At 48.8% G+C, this 16,000-nt stretch overlaps 5 protein-coding genes across 5 annotated transcripts; 3 read left to right on the top strand and 2 right to left on the bottom strand.

Moving 5' to 3' along the window:
• Positions 1-2,403: 2,403 nt before the first annotated feature.
• On the top strand, positions 2,404-3,361 carry CTRU02_206728 (polysaccharide lyase family 3 protein; the record flags this gene model as incomplete). The annotated part of the gene is made up of 5 exons (XM_070204762.1): positions 2,404-2,611; positions 2,668-2,819; positions 2,888-2,986; positions 3,043-3,096; positions 3,161-3,361. The coding sequence occupies 5 exons, from the start codon at positions 2,404-2,406 to the stop codon at positions 3,359-3,361; spliced, it is 714 nt and encodes a 237-aa protein (XP_070061866.1).
• A 2,885-nt stretch (positions 3,362-6,246) lies between these two features.
• Positions 6,247-9,393, top strand: CTRU02_206727 (Xylosidase/arabinosidase 2; the record flags this gene model as incomplete). Its single annotated transcript, XM_036732383.1, has 1 exon — positions 6,247-9,393. One exon carries the CDS (start codon positions 6,247-6,249, stop codon positions 9,391-9,393), a length of 3,147 nt encoding a protein of 1,048 aa, XP_036575859.1.
• A 246-nt stretch (positions 9,394-9,639) lies between these two features.
• Positions 9,640-10,077, bottom strand: CTRU02_206726 (uncharacterized protein; the record flags this gene model as incomplete). The annotated part of the gene is made up of 1 exon (XM_036732382.1): positions 9,640-10,077. One exon carries the CDS (start codon positions 10,075-10,077, stop codon positions 9,640-9,642), a length of 438 nt encoding a protein of 145 aa, XP_036575858.1.
• A 3,458-nt stretch (positions 10,078-13,535) lies between these two features.
• Positions 13,536-14,102, top strand: CTRU02_206725 (uncharacterized protein; the record flags this gene model as incomplete). Its single annotated transcript, XM_036732381.1, has 2 exons — positions 13,536-13,586; positions 13,650-14,102. 2 exons carry the CDS (start codon positions 13,536-13,538, stop codon positions 14,100-14,102), a joined length of 504 nt encoding a protein of 167 aa, XP_036575857.1.
• Positions 14,103-14,815: 713 nt separating this feature from the next.
• On the bottom strand, positions 14,816-15,661 carry CTRU02_206724 (prolyl 4-hydroxylase alpha; the record flags this gene model as incomplete). The annotated part of the gene is made up of 2 exons (XM_036732380.1): positions 14,816-15,380; positions 15,468-15,661. 2 exons carry the CDS (start codon positions 15,659-15,661, stop codon positions 14,816-14,818), a joined length of 759 nt encoding a protein of 252 aa, XP_036575856.1.
• Positions 15,662-16,000: the final 339 nt, after the last annotated feature.

The following is a 16,000-nucleotide window of genomic DNA, read 5'->3' as shown; positions in this document are numbered from 1 at the left end:
CAGAAATAGTACTAAAATGGTTTTAATTTTTGCTTGATCTCAAAAGTAGGGCGTATTGCTCTAGTTAATGAAAACCCTTAAGCATCAATCTATTCAGGCAATTCGAGTTTTGTCAGACTTGCCTAAGTCAAGTGAGAAGTAGTCGCCATATCGGACTGTCTGGTGGTAACAGCAAAAGTCGACTTAGTAGAAGCTCACCCGAGAAATTGAGAAATGGGGCGCCAAGATGACGGCGCAAACTTACCATTTCACTTAACCCATGCTAGTAATGATCAACGTGCTATTTCAACAAGCACCTCATGGATTGTAACTGCACCCATTCAGCACGCGACAGAATAGCCCACGCTACCTCGTGATTGAGACTCTGTCACCCACAAGAAGAGCTATCTGATATCAGCCGCCCGGCTGACCAACGCTCTACTAGGCCTAACTCGGCTAGCCCATTTCTCAATCTCTTGAGAGCATACGGCACCCCTTTTCTAGGACGCCGTCCAAGTAATCCCACAAATAAGCAGATGTATTCACAGACTTGTATTGCGTTGGGCAGGCTATAGTTTCCGCTTCCAGTCACTTTCTTCGGTACGTTGCGATTCCATTTATGTTCATCGACGATAGATGAGTCTCGCACCACCTCTCTATTACGGTTGGTCTCTAGTTTGATGTTGATTTTTAAGCACACTGTTGGGCAGAGGTATAAGCTGAACTCGACCACCATACTTAAAGTATTCATTTAAACCAGTCGAATCAGGCTTGGGTAGCCGTCGCATCAGTGTCCATCCAAAGTAAGCAGAGTCGGTTCTTGGTCCAACTTTTTACTTACCTGCGAGGAGCTTAACAATTCGTCAGACCATTCTGAGATGTAGTGAGAACCCAATCATTAGGAGCCACACTTGATAATACGTAGCCGTGGTTCACAGGACATCTGAAAAATGCGAGGTCAAAATTTCGGTGTAGTCACTCCAAACTCAGACCCTAAATGTTTTCATTTCCATTGTGGTTACTGTGTGGGTCACCAACCCTATCCTACTATTTGTTCTCTTGTCAAGCTGAAAGTGGTCTTCCATGCCTTGCTTCTGTGTTAGTCACTTAACGTGTGTTGAAACGAAGGCCATCATGGCTTGCGATGCCTCCGGCGGATGCCCAAGTCGAATGTATATGACCATCAGACACTGTACCGAATAGGTGTAAGAAGACAGCCAAGCTCTAGTTTGTCCACCTCCAGTTGCAGGAAGATATTGTGCCTATGAGACGCTTCAATCAGTAACTCGATGACTGGGCGTTATGGAACATGCAAAATGACAATTTAATGGGGAGCTATGACAACTTCGGATATCAACTTTTGCTAAAATCCCACTATTGCGGGCATCAAAATCCCCAACCAACCCTAACGCTTCTCAACCTTGGACGCGCCCGTGACGGTGATAACCAGGTAAGGTGAGTTCACGCCCCTGCCGGACTGCGCGGAAACAAGATATTACCCCAATGCCTTGCAGCCAACTCCATGGCCAAGGGTCTGCAGCGGAGCATTGAAAATGGTACGATATGCAAGTGCTCGGGCGCCACAGGACGATAATGGTAGTCCAAGCGAACGAAGGATTGCTGATTTCCACCGGCCCTGTGATCGACTGGTGCTTAAATGTGCTTAAATCCGCTTGAATGGCGGGGCTGCCAGCACCCCGGTAATTTGGAGTGATAAGCCGTGCCTCGGCCCCAGTCGCGGGGACCGGCCGGGATACGCTCTGGGGCCATCCTACTGGGGGAAATCTGTGGGGCCGGGATGCGGACCGGGGGGCCCAACGGCACTGAAGAATTTCTCCGTCCACATGGGCATCCTTGGCACTATCAATCAGATAATGTGACCTCTTTCTCAATGCCTTCTTCGAGTCCCGATTAGATCTTGGCATCTGGGGTCACATATGGAGATGTAGGCAGAAGGAGGCTTGTTGCCCGCAACTTGCTATTGAAGGGAATCATCGCCAAACGTTTCAGACTAAGCCCCCGGAATGCTAACATTCCTTAAGCCTCTGACTCCAGACATACCGCGCCTTCACAGAACTTGTATTGATGTGATTGGGCCGCCTAGACAGCCTGTTCTGAGCTGGCAATACTCTGACTACCAGTGTGCTGTCGACGTAGGATCCGGAAATTCAGCATGTGTCGTCTATGAGTTTCCAAGTATTAAGGATCCTTTGAGATAAGTCCACCAATAGTGAATTCACGGAAAAGGAGCAATAACCGGCAAATTCAATGGGCGATATTTGTTTGATGTGGTGTTTATTATATAAGGGTTGTGAACGACCGTTTCCAAAACAAAAGGCATTAACACAGCCATATAACCACTAAGCACATTCGTCTAGACCTAACTCGACTCCCAAACTTAACTTCAAGGGAGACACTTTAACCATGTACTTTTCCAAGACGGGTATTGTCGGCCTCTTTGCAGTTTTGCCAACTGCACTGGCATGTCTCGGTTATGAGGGCGGCGTTCCCACCCCTACAACCACCAAGACCAACAGCAAGGTGATTGAAGTCAAGGCCGGTCAGGTTTACGATGGTGGGTGGGCCAGGTTCGACCGTGGCTCTGGCGCTTGCAATGATCAAGCTGAAGGAGGTAAGAAAGCCCGTTTTAGGCTGAAGCGACGAATAGCCCCGTTAACCTGGGCATAGGCGACGCCGATGCTGTCTTCTTGCTCCGCAGAGGTGCAACCCTGAAGAATGCCATCATTGGCAAGAACCAAGCCGAGGGTGTTCACTGTGACGGCCCGTGTACTCTCGAATTTGTGTGGTTCGAGGACGTCTGTGAGGATGCCATCACCGTAGTAAGTTCTCCACTAGAAACACCTCGGGTACCTGTATCTGCTGGCTCAGTTACTGACATCCAATGCAGAAAAATGACAAGGCAGGCGACCACACCTGGATTATTGGCGGAGGTGCCTACAAGGCGTCGGACAAGATCATCCAACACAACGGCTGCGGTACCGTAAACGTAAGTCCTTTTCAGCCAGTTCGTTGTGTCTGATTCATTTTAACTTTGAAATATAGATCATCAACTTTTACGCCAACGACTATGGCAAAGTTTACCGTTCCTGTGGCAACGTAAGTTTGCCAGTGGCCATACATTCACCAATTCTCACTACTGACATGTGTTTTCTCTTTACAGTGCAGCAGCCAGTGCAAGCGAAACGTGTATGTCGAGGGTGTCACCGCATACAACGGCGGCGAGATCGTCGGCATCAACTCCAACTACGGCGATACTGCTACTCTTAAGAACGTCTGCACTAATGCCAAGGTCAAGTGCCAGATGTACAACGGCTGCGCTGGTGGCTGTGAGCCTTCCAAGTCTGGTGTCTGCTCTGGATAAATTGCTTGCTGCAAAAGGATACAACAAATTTTTCCACTTCGATCAGCTGATTGCCTGGATGGAAAGGAGAGTTACTAACTTCGGCGTGTATTACTTTCAGAGACTGGGAAGTCTTGGTCGAAACTATGTACATACGACATTTCAAAGACTTATTGACTTTCGAATCATAAGTTTGATGGACATAGCTTGTTTTTTTCAGCACAATGAATTGATCTTTGTATACCGAAAGAATTGGGTTTTGAGTGTCCGGCTAGGTGTATGAACAGGATTGAAGTTCACCGGATGAACCCGTTTATTTCAACTAAGTCGATTTTCCTTTTCAGATTGGAGCATTTTTGCTCTATTTTAGTGATGACTTTATATACATTTTGTCAAACATGGGCGGTTTTCTTTTGGTAAGACATCATTCATACATGATTTAGATTCATTTGACGTCGCTTCAGTGAACTTGAAATTCCTTGATTTTCAGATCTAAAGGCCACATGTTTAGACATTATTTCCTTAATGCGAGAAACGATTTGTCGACCCACTATGATGTTACTGTCGATCCCTCTACACAGGACAACCCGCAGCTGGGTTGACAACGGAAAATAAGCTCGGATTCGCAAAGACCCATGTTCAAAATGTCGATCCGAGCAGTGACACTATTGCAATCCGGGGTTTTTACCGACAGCCCTAAAGCTATCACAAGACAAAGTAGTATGGCAAAGTAGAAATAGTTTCATTATGCTTTCACCTTATGGTTATCTCAATATTAACAGCGACTCAAGGTCTCTTCTCCCGTCATCATGACTCGATTTTACCAAGTCCAAGAAGATACCCACAGCACGTAAGCCAAATTGAACCGTATTTTGTAGCTCTTTGCCTGTCTGGGTCGCCGTTTCAAACGGGAGAGCAAAATACTGAAATCGTTAGTCGAGTATGTGAGCACCCTTAGACTCTAAAAACGCAATCCTTCTGGACATCGTCAGCTTCTATAAGTTGCATGAAAGATCCATCTTTGCCCAAACCTACAAACCTATTCCGGCACTCGCACGGGGAAGTTGGAGATTCATCATCTACCCGTTTTCCCACTTTCAGCGGCTTGAACTCTAGACTGAGCTTGTTTGTCTTGCCGAATCAATTGGTTTGTGGTTCTTTGTTATAAGGTCCCTCAGGTCAAGAAGGAATCTACTATGAGACCTACCCAGGTCATATGGGCAGCCTTGCAGTTGCCAGCAATCAAGTGATTTCAACTTCGACTCCATTGACGAAGGACGGCACCAACATATTCAAGTAGCCTTAGAACCCACCCAAATCAAAAAGAAGTACCAATAACGACACTTAAAGAACACCATGACGCCACTTACAATGCGGATATCCACTTCTTCTTTTTTTAGTCAGCATTATTGTTATCGCACTTCGCCAAAGGTTGTGACCAAATAATTTCACCTTCGGGTTGAGCATGCATAGCACTGCATCCCTCTTTAGATCAAAATGAAACAACAGGGTATCCCAAGTTTTGAGAGGGAAGAGTGAGAATGCTGCCAAAGTATTTGCCCCCATTCATTCGTCAGAGTAGGGTACATATTTGTCTTGATGCTGGTGATACTGCCTGACCTAATTACCTATTCGGCTTACTCAGGAAGTTTCCGGCAAGGAATCGCTGCAGCTACAACATAATTAGAGCGTCTCACTCTACAACTAGTTTCTGAAAATGTGGCATTCTACAACTATTCAACAGGTATTTAAGTCACTCAGTGAAATCATCCCATAGGAGTACAGAAGCAACTAAGCAATAATGCAAACTCAATAGCGGTGTTCAGACAGTGCCGCTCTCTAGCGACAGCGGCAACGTATCACGTGAGAGTATACATTATCTACAGGTTCATAGGTAGTAGAGAATTGTTTTTAGCAGGGTAGAATGTGGGGGAAAATGGGTAAAAACAAGGTTTGGATCTTAATTGATCGAACGGTTTGCGGGGTCAGAGTTCTCTCTTTCTGGCTCTGCGCAGTTTCATTCGAGCGCATGTAGATTTTGCCTCGGCCTATCATTTCTGCGATGGTATAATTACATTTCCGCGAAATACAACATCATGCCTCCTCTTTTGCCCGAATCCACAACGACGACGAGGTCAGCTGCAACCCGAGTTAGACCACATTCATCGTATTCCCCACATCAACTACGACCTAGTACAGGGCATTGCTGGCGTCGCCATCAAATCTCTAGCAGGGTGCCAACCTCGTTCAACGTCATACGCGGCATTCTAAGTAGCCTTTTGTTGCCGGGCTATTCACGATTAACCGGCCTTTTCAAATGAATGTCCCAATGCCTGCTCCTCATCCAGCCTTAAGTTTGTCGCACGAATTAAACCGATGACTTAACCTCCTCTAACTAGACTCGGACACAGCTTCTACTCTCAACCGGCTGCGATTTCCCCGCAATGACACCTTGGAATACCCAGGATGTGCATCATTTACGTCTTTTCTTGGGGACTGTGGGGTAGTTAAAGTGCGGAGAAGCATGGGAGTTCGGGGTAGCTTGGGTTACCATGACCGCTCACGTAGACATCGGTATAACGGCTGGTATCTTTACCTTCCTTTATTCGCTTAGTTCCGATTCCAACCTATGATTCTTCTGTCATTTTACTCAGATTCGTGCCATGTCAAGCGTAAAGTATCATTTTTGGATTATGGAGGTGCCACTTTTTTCAGTTCTTTACCACCCAAGACGGTCAGCCCCCAGTCTAAGTCTGGGGCGGTTCATCTGGTCTCTACAAGTCATACGGCTGATCATCCCTGGTATGCCGCTGAAGGTAGGCTGGTATATAAAGAGCGCACGGAATCTTATCATAGATGTTCTAGTATGGATGAGGCTTTAGGCGACTCCCCGGCTCGACGATACGATGCAGCCCATTCGACTTTGGCTTTCCCTCGCGGTCTCCTTAGCTGGAACTGCTCTTGGCCAAGATGCCACAGAGCGGATTGAGGCAGCACTTGCAGCCCTGACCATCACAAACATTGCCGACGTTCGTGGCAACCTGCACCTACCCGCCACTCTGGACGGTTTTACTGTTAAGTGGTCGAGCAACGCGTCCTCTGTTATCTCGGACGATGGCGTTGTTAAGAGACAGGATGAGAACACTCAGGTGGCTCTTACAGCATCGATCGATCACGAAGGCGTCTCCCAAGAACGCACACTCATCGCTTCTGTACGAAAGGCTGTGAAGCTGGAACCTTTTGCGGGTTACGCATTCTCGTACTTCACATCAAGCTCGAAAAGTGGCGAGAATATTTTCTTTGCTGCCAGCCAAGGAAATAATGCTCTCAAGTGGACGGAGCTGAACGCTGGCCAGCCTTTTCTGACCTCTTCCTACGGCACCAAGGGTCTTCGCGACCCATTCCTCATTCGGTCCCCAGAGGGCGATACGTTTTACCTCATCGCGACCGATCTCTCTATAGGCTCGGGTACATCTTGGTCCAACGCCATCCGAATCGGCAGCAGATACCTTGAGGTTTGGGAGTCGCATGACCTCAAGACCTGGTCTGAGCAACGTCATGTCCTTGTTTCCCCGCCTGAAGCCGGTAATACCTGGGCGCCAGAGGCCTACTATGACGAGGAGATTGGAGCCTACGTGGTTTTCTGGGCCTCTACTCTTTACGAGCCTACTGACGTGGATCGGACGGGTGCTACCTACCAGCGGATGTTCTACGCAACTACTCGTGATTTTGTCACATTCAGCGACGCGCAGATCTGGCAGGACGGTAATGGATTGTCCCGCATTGATTCGACGGTTATCAAATCGGGTGATACGTACTACCGTTTCACCAAGGACGAAGGATACAATGGCACTGGATGTAGTGATATCATCCAGGAGAGCTCAAAATCTCTTCGTGCAACGTTAGAATCCTGGACCATCGATGCCTCTTGCATTGGCCGTAAAGCTGGCACTAGCTCGATCGAGGGCCCGACTGTATTCAAGTCGAACCCCGGCGATGCTAATGGCGAAAAGTTCTACCTTTTCGTTGACGAATACACCGGCGGTGGCTACATTCCCCTTGAGACCGCCGATGTCGGAAACCCCAACTGGACAATGACACAATCTTTCAATCTTCCAACGAGCCCACGCCACGGCACCGTTATTTCTGTTACAGCTGCTGAGCTCGCTGCTCTGACCAAGTCCGCCTCCGATCCCGCCTCGGGAACCGTCAATGCCGACGGTGAGATTCTCCGTTATAACTTCACATCGGTTGAAGGTACCACCGTGAATGACGCTTCGGGCAATGGTAACAATGGTGTGATTTATGGAAGCGCGGCTGTGAAAGACGGTGTTCTTACTTTTGATGGCGTTGATGACTTCATCAAGCTTCCTGACAACGTTATCTCTGGCGTTGAGAACATTGCCATTGAGGCTAGGGTTCTTCTCGATGCTTCTCAGCAGACCCCTTACTTCATCTATGGGCTCGGTAACACACTTAATGGCAACGGAAACGGTTATCTCTTCACCACTGGCAGCCCCTACCGGGCAAGCATTACTACTGGAAACTGGACTACTGAGAAGACTGCATCGTCTGGGTCTCAACTACCTCAAGGTACCTGGCTACACCTGGTTTTTGTGCAACAAGGGCGCACTACCGCTATTTACCTCGATGGCTACGAAGTGGCAAGAAACGAAGACGTCAACATCAGGCCGAGCAGCATTGGTAGCGGTTCCACATCCGCAAACTACATTGGTCGGTCAGTCTACAGCGGTGACAAGCTTTTCAAGGGCCAGATCCGTGAATTTGCCATTTTCAACAGATCATTGAGCGCAGCTGAAGTCCTCTCTCGCTCTGGAAACATCGGAGCTATTACGGAGGTGTCTCTTGCCGATGCTTCTGCCCAAAAGGTGCCTCCGATCATCAACACGACAGCCACTCGGGTTCTGTTCCCTGTCAAGCCGGGCACCGACATCACCGCCCTCGCCCCAGTCTTCACAACAACGGAAGGCGTAGTTTCTTCTCCGGCATCTGGAACTGTTGTTGATCTCAGCTCTGATGTCACTTATGTTTTGACCAAGGGCGAGGAAGTTATTGCAGAGTGGAAGATCAAGGCTGTTGAAATGGGTAGTCCTGTGCTGCCCGGTCTTTATGCCGACCCCAACGTCGCCGTATTTAATGGAACCTACTACATCTATGTGACCACTGATGGCGTTCCAGGCTGGGGAGGCAACAGGTTCTACGTCTGGAAGTCAAATGATCTTGTCGACTGGACTCGAGGCGAAGAACCATTTCTCGTCCTGGACGGAGCGAACGGCAACGTTCACTGGGCTACCGGAAACGCCTGGGCACCGACAATCGCCGAAAGAAACGGCAAGTACTACTTCTACTTCAGTGGACATAATGCGGCTCTCAACACCAAGACCATTGGCGTTGCCGTAGCCGATGCGCCAGAAGGACCCTTCACCGCGCAGCCCGAAGCTATGATCCTCAACAACGAGGCCATCACCGCTTCTCAAGCTATCGATCCGGCGGCCTTCCACGACCCTATCTCTGGCAAGTACTATTTGTACTGGGGAAATGGACGTCCGCTCGTGGCAGAACTGAACGACGACATGGTTTCGATCAAGTGGGACACTCTCCAGGCCATGACTGGTTTGGTCAGCTTTAGGGAAGGTCTATTTGTAGTGTACCGTAAGGGGCTCTACCACCTTACCTACTCGATCGATGATACCGGCTCTGAGAACTACCGTGTCGGCTACGCGACCTCTGAATCATTCGCTGGTCCATGGAGTTACCACGGGGACATTTTAGTGAAGGATACTTCTCAAGGCATCCTTGGACCCGGTCACAACTCCATGTTCAATGTTCCTGGCACGGATGATTGGTACATTGTCTACCATCGCTTTGCCATCCCCGGTGGAGGTGGTTATAGACGTGAGACTACTATCGATCACGTCTACTTTGACTCGGAAACTGGTCTTATTAAGCCTGTTGTGCCAACTCTGACAAGCGTCAAGGCGCAGACCGTTCCGAAGCAGATCCAACGGCGGTCTCGGGTGATGCGTCTTTGATGGCTTGTGATGAGAAGAAAAGTCACGGTGTCTGTATCATTGTTCATAAATCGAAAAATACGATAGCTCAGTAGTAGTAATCAATTATTCAATCGGCACGGCATTCGAAAAGATATGCAGTGATAGAAGGCTAGATAAATAGCGAACGAAAGAGAAAAATAAATAAAGAAAAAGCCCCAAATTTTGGGCCGAGCTAAAGTAGCATGTTTGATGACAATCTTTCCATCCTAAACACTTCCATTTGCGTTAAGCCTTAGTCACCACTGGCTCAAGTAGTCGCCTCGTACAAGTCGGTTTGTTCGTTGCGTAGATGTATTCCGTGCCCCCGCAGCCCCCTGGACAAGGCCCCCCACATGGCCACCCCACAACACGGGTTGGCACTCTGCGTGGGCAATGGCACATACTGCTAATCGTGGATCGGGCCAAGCACATAGGCCGGACGCAGGTGCTGCAGATCGTCTTGGTCTTGTAGACTGTGGGACACGCCGTAAAAGTTGGAATAGGGGGGATGGTTGGAATTATGCGCGTAGTAAGACTGAGTCCGCCGCATTTGTGCGTTTCAGTTGCGTAGATGTACTCGGTCAACTGGCAACCTCCTGGGATTGGACCGTCGCAAGGATACTTGACGGTAACCGTTGGGACAGGTGTAGGGCATCCACAGCGGTTAGAAATGGTTGATAGCATGGCACAGGCACGCTGAGGGAATGTGGGACAGATAAACGCGGTAGTTGTGACAACTGGGCATGGACCAGGTTTGTATGCATGTGCTGTGGCATAACTAGATGTACTGTTAGAAGCGAAGTGTACGATGGTGATGTGTACAAGTCTTACAAAGCCGCAGCCAGGGCTGCGATGTTCATTAAAAATTTCATGGTGGGCGGATCGGATATGACTATCAGCTTCAAAAAGGAGTTCAATATTGTGAGTTGAGCGCTAACTGAGGCCGCGATAGGATTCGGGGCCTGTAGTCCTATATTTTATACGCAGGAGGTTCACTTTTTTCCCACCAAATACGTGGCGTTGTCGGCCATAATCTGTGTCTTTGTAACCTGCCACCACATCATGGTGAGCACATGCACCAGTCGCTAATAAATCAATCTCATTGAGTCGCGCCTAAAACCTTCCCTTCGTTGAGAACCGAGTTGTGGAGGTCAGACTTTAGTGCTCTCGCTGCTGGACTAACATCATCCGGCGCGGAATTAGGCCGATATCAACTGCAAACGGGTCAGCAGATCGAAACCGCAAGGTTTTCGCTCCCTTGGTTCGAGCCCGTTTGCGGTATTTCCCAGCCTCCCTCCCGAGGATCTTCACAAAACCACCCTATTTGGTGTCAGTTGTCGCACTTTTAACTGTGCTCTCAATTCCTCGTCGGCAACTACCCCGCAAAGTCTTTCATATATCGGACAGCGCGGAAAAAGATAGGACCCCTAAAAATAGACCATCTCCCACAAACCTGCCACTATGTAAGGAGTATAAACCTTTCAGCAGAGTTAACTGAGACATGTAGATCAACGTATTTACGTCTTAGCAACAGGGCGCCGCTGATAGCAGCCCCTCCATCACCAGTAGCATTTGTAGGCTTGGATGCTATACTATTTTCACAAATGTGGAACTATCTGTCACATATGACAACATGCGAAGGAATCTGAACGCCTCCTGTTTTCATAGGTAACCTTGAGACAAGTACCAACCCTTAGCCAAGTGACACATCCCCTCGTGAGAGTCACCAACACGAGCACCTAAGACGCTTATTTCTCGTGCCATTGTCTCACACTATATGCCTCAGCAAACTTGGGCTAGTTCCGACTTGGCAGCTGAGTATTTGCCGCCTGAACTTTAAGCAAATGTCTCCCAAGTTTCTGCCGCACTCATCAAGATTGTAGAATTAGAATCAAGGCGCTGGTTGTTGCTGGGTATTTCAGTACTACGACTTGTTGTAGTGTTCTACTTTGTTAAATAACATCGAGGCAACATATGCTCTGTAGTGGACAGGAGCATTCAGATTAATTCCTCTGTTAACCCATGCTTAAGAAAGTATCTAAATGCCGACGGTGTTGTCGATCAATCACATGATGACTCTACCACGAAATAAAACGGTCAAGGCAGGTTTGCTCTCGTGTAGAATGCCGGTTGGTTTATCGAAATGGCCGGGTCAGAACCGATTGTGGATCAAAGGAATATCGAACTCGGTCGTTGTCGGAAACTGCGCGACTGACTCATGCCGATGTGAAAATCCGGAGTGTGGACAGCCTCCGATAAGCCGTGCAAGCAATTGTCTTCGCTTCAGACTTGGTTGGCCATGTCTCTTTATTCTATTAAGACGGTTGTTAATGACAACCCAAGTCGTCTGTTATGGCTCCGAAAAGTCTGGCCATGAGGCCGATCCCAATCCGGGGTCCATAGCCGATAGCAGGCGATGATATAGGCCGTGCTCAGTTACACATATATTGCCCAGCGCCGAGACTCCGAGTGAAGCCCCCCGCGGAAGACGCAGCTGTGAGAATCAACGCATGAAAAGATCCGATGGTGAGATTTTCTGAGGAAGTCTTCGCCGAACTAATTTAGACCTGTTTCGCAGTATCACTGGTTCTAGCAGATCTCGCTACCTCACAGTCACATTACCTATAGTTTGTACTCAAGGGCCAAAATGAAATGTATCGTCTCGAAAATGAAATGAAGCAGCTAATGATTCGCGCTACTGATGGAATTAAGCTACAAGTATAGTCTTCAAGAGACCATGACTGACTTGAAGGGTAGCCTCAAAGGATGGAACCACTATTCTGTCTTGGGGACCGCGAATTTCATAGCCGGCTCCGGGCCGTGACATCCGTTGGCGGTGTCCAGAGCGGAGTCGGGGTTGGGGGCGGATTGCAATTTATCTCGGCATGATGCCCACCAATTCCGTCTTTGCCGAACCAACACTAGGTTTAAAGTTATCAATTACCTTTTTTTAAAAAGCGGTCGGTTCACAGCTGTCGTACTCAGCGAGCACCTATCTTGCGATAAAAGCACAGCCTCAACTCTTGGGAAAATCCAGAGAACAAGGCTGATTGCCATGGCGAGCTTGGCGCTCACGCACTCTCGTGTGGTTGATGCGTAATCCTGCTCAGGGAAGACCCATCAACTCACCGTATTTGTGCTGGTGCGGACCTCGTCTGTCACAGGTTTTTGAGTCGGGCTCTGCAGTTTCATTTTGCTCATATGACAAATTTGCCCCGTCCTTTGGCCCCAATGGTCAGTGCGCCTGCGGCCCTTGGTCGTTGAGGCGAATGCCGATGTTTGGATGAGAGCAGATAACGTACGGTCGCGTAAAGCTGCGCAAGATAAGGGGGAGAAGCTTTTTCTGTGCAGCTCGTATCTAGTTAGGCACTGTGTTGCAAGAATCCGAAGTCCGGAAATGCAAAAATAGGAGTTGGATGGCCTAAAAAGGGGGCTTTGGAGGTGCTTTGATGTCACCCAGCGAAACAGTTTGTACTTGAATCTAACCCCAACGCGGGTACCCAACTTACGAGCCCGTCTCGACAAAGTCCGATAGGTGCCCACGTTGCCACGGTAGGTGGATTTCTCTGGGAAATCCCCCTACCACGCGGCACTGCATGGCAGAGTTCCAAGGACCCCTGTGCCGTCTCAGCCTGCTCGTTGATTCGCCATAGTTTTGAATATACGGCATCATCCTTGCATGTCGTCCGCGGAGCTGGAGCTTTCTCTCTTACATGGCCCCTAGGCGCACTCAGATCCCCGACAGGGGTACGTGGTTGAGACTTCAACCCCCTTCTCCACAAAGGTGATACTGGTGCCCAGATGCACCAAGGCATTGGTTCGTGCTCGACTTCGGATGTAACTGACGCTCGTGGAATTAAGATGGCATGCAAATCACTATATAGTTCAGATCAACGAACCTGTTCCCCAAAGTGTTTGGACCTCCCCCTCCTACCTCTACCGGCTTCTGCTTCATTCTTTGCTTTATCCACGGTTTCAACCCTGGTAACCAGCACTTCGGTGTCGACATCTACACTCACTTCCCCAAATCTCCATTTTCTCGATTCCGTTTTCTCCGCAACCGACAGTCGTTTCCACGCGCCGAGTTTGAGAATTTTGATCTACAACAACGCACTCCACGCCTAGAGAAACATTACACAAACATGCGGTTTTCTGTCGTCATTCTTGCCTTGTCAGGCAGTGCATCGGCTCTGGTATGTTCTTGAAAACGTCGACCAAGCCTCTGAACCAGGCCACTAACATGTTGCAACCGACAGCCTGCTTTCAACGGCGTCGCAGCACGTCAACCCACCGATGCGGTTAGCCGAAGTACTGAGCTCACGAGCACCGGATCTACGTCAGTGGTCGAAGACCTGAGCCGCCGCGGTTTCAAAGCCGAGGTCATCACGAACGATGCGGAGGGTTCGGGCACAAAGAGAAGCACTCTTGAACTGGAGACGAGGCAAAGCAAGAAGGGAAGCACGGCAGCGAATGCCGGGGGCGGCAACCCACATGCAAATGCGATTGGGGACAACAAGGTCAACCCAACGACGGGGCTGACGGACTCGGAAGCGGCAGAGATCGTTACCGGACTCGATCTCAAAGACAAGAAAGCTCCCGGGTCTCTCAACTCAAAAGGCCAGCGGAATCCGTTACCCGGTCTGAGTGCTGATGAGACGGATGCTATCGTGAAGCAAGGACAGGCAGCTCTTAAGGAAGCCGGTGCATGAAGGGCACGTTTTCGTATGACAAGTTATGACAAAAAAATAACCCTCATCAAGATTATGGGCATCCTGCTTTCCTTTACTTCGGGGTTCTTGTGATCTTGTGATTATCAGTGCCTCGAGTAACCATAGCTATCATATAAACTTCAAAAATGGCTTAAAGATGGCTTAATAGTGCAATCTTAATCAGCAACCAAGCGACAAGTAGACCAAGCTAAATTATACAACTTTGGGTTTCCATCCCGTGGACTTTGATAGTGAGATTGCAGCTTTAGTTTGGATAGTCTTGAAGTGCCCGTTTCATTTGCCCATCTTGTAGGAACCAAAATTAGACCATCTGCGGGGGACGCTAATCTATCTTACTCGGGAAAGTCATCTACAGCGACAGTGGTTGGCTGTCTATGATGCATTCAACTCCCTGGTTGATGTCAGCAGAGAAAAGTCATTCATCTCCCGCGACTCTGTTTATTTAACTTTTCCGTCGCTGATGGTCAGCCTATTCTCCTCCGACACGGATGTCTCCCGGCCCCACACACAGGAATGGGTCCGAAGCAAAGTCAGGTGTTGGCGGGTGCCAATTAAGAAACTTCCGTGCTGGACAAGCTTCAGATATAGAGCACATCAAACGGGATCGTGTGAACCGTCAAAGTTCCGGCTTATCAACTCGGCTCCAAAGTCCCAGGTTCATCTGTCAAGCATATTCTGCACACTATCAGTCCTTAGTTGAATGGCCCCTGTTTTGTCCAGATATTCATCCCCAGCTTCTCTCCCCTCACAACCGGCAGGCCTGCGTGTAACACTCGCTCATCCCCCTCCCCTGCTTCGACCAAGTTTGTCCAAAACACGGCATTCCCCTTTATAGGGCGAAACGTGACACCCGCATCCCAAGGCTCGTCGCAATCTACATATTTGCACCATCCTTTCCCCGGTGGAGCCTGAAGTCTTGGGAAGTTCGTTCCGCCGCCGGCAATGTCGTCGCTGACGGCAACGTACGTGAAAAAGCTGCTTACACGATTACCTCCCTTTGCAACAGAGCCATGTTCTCCTGAGTCCGCTGGGAACCAATCCGTATGAAAATGATACTGCTCTCCCAGTCCATATTTAACTAGCTGGATCGGCTCGAGGTGAGTGGGTGCCATGTCGAGACCTTGAAACCGCCGTGCACGCTCCTGGATGCATTCGGTCACTGCATCAGGTACAACGGTAGTCGACTGTGAGGTGCGGTGGGACGATAAAATGTCGCCTCCGCTCGAAGCAACCTGGGAACGAGCGAATGTCCCATTTCTGAAGGAAAAAAAGATTTTTATCAATCATTCTTCCTGTACTTAAGGTAGACAAAAATGAGCAGGATCTAAGAGCAGAGAGACAAACGTGATTTTCTTCAGGTGTTCTTGTTCGAATGAAGTCAAAAAGTTCGTAATATATATGACCAAAGGGGAGTGAGAGAATAAATTGATTTGGTAGCCCGAATGGTCGCAAGTATAATCTTTCAGGTCATTGTCGCTATTGGGCATACAAAGCACACCCGTAGCTGCAAACAAAGTGCATATTAAGCCACTTCTCATGGTCCAAGCCGGACTTATCAGGACTTGTTTTTAGGGTATACTTTTCGAATTGTTGCGGAGGTGATGATGTCGAGTGATGAACACATTTTCGTGAATGGGATAGTTATCGCGAGAAGTATTCAAGGTGGCAGCTGCTCCCAAATACGGCAGCCGGAGCGCTTCTCCGCAACATCATTTCGAGACCACGGAGTTGTTGCAATAACTTGAAATTCTCCGAATCAAATCCAAATGGAGCTATTCGTACGTTACATCGGGCAGCCATGCAATTTAGCCGTTCAGCAAAGATTCTCACATGCATTCCTCCTGGTCTAGTTTCGGATTCTGGACCCTCGTCCGGTG

Source organism: Colletotrichum truncatum (genome assembly GCF_014235925.2).
Source record: "Colletotrichum truncatum strain CMES1059 chromosome Unknown Contig_0003, whole genome shotgun sequence".
NCBI lineage: Eukaryota > Fungi > Ascomycota > Sordariomycetes > Glomerellales > Glomerellaceae > Colletotrichum > Colletotrichum truncatum.
This window is presented reverse-complemented; position numbering and strand designations above follow the sequence as displayed.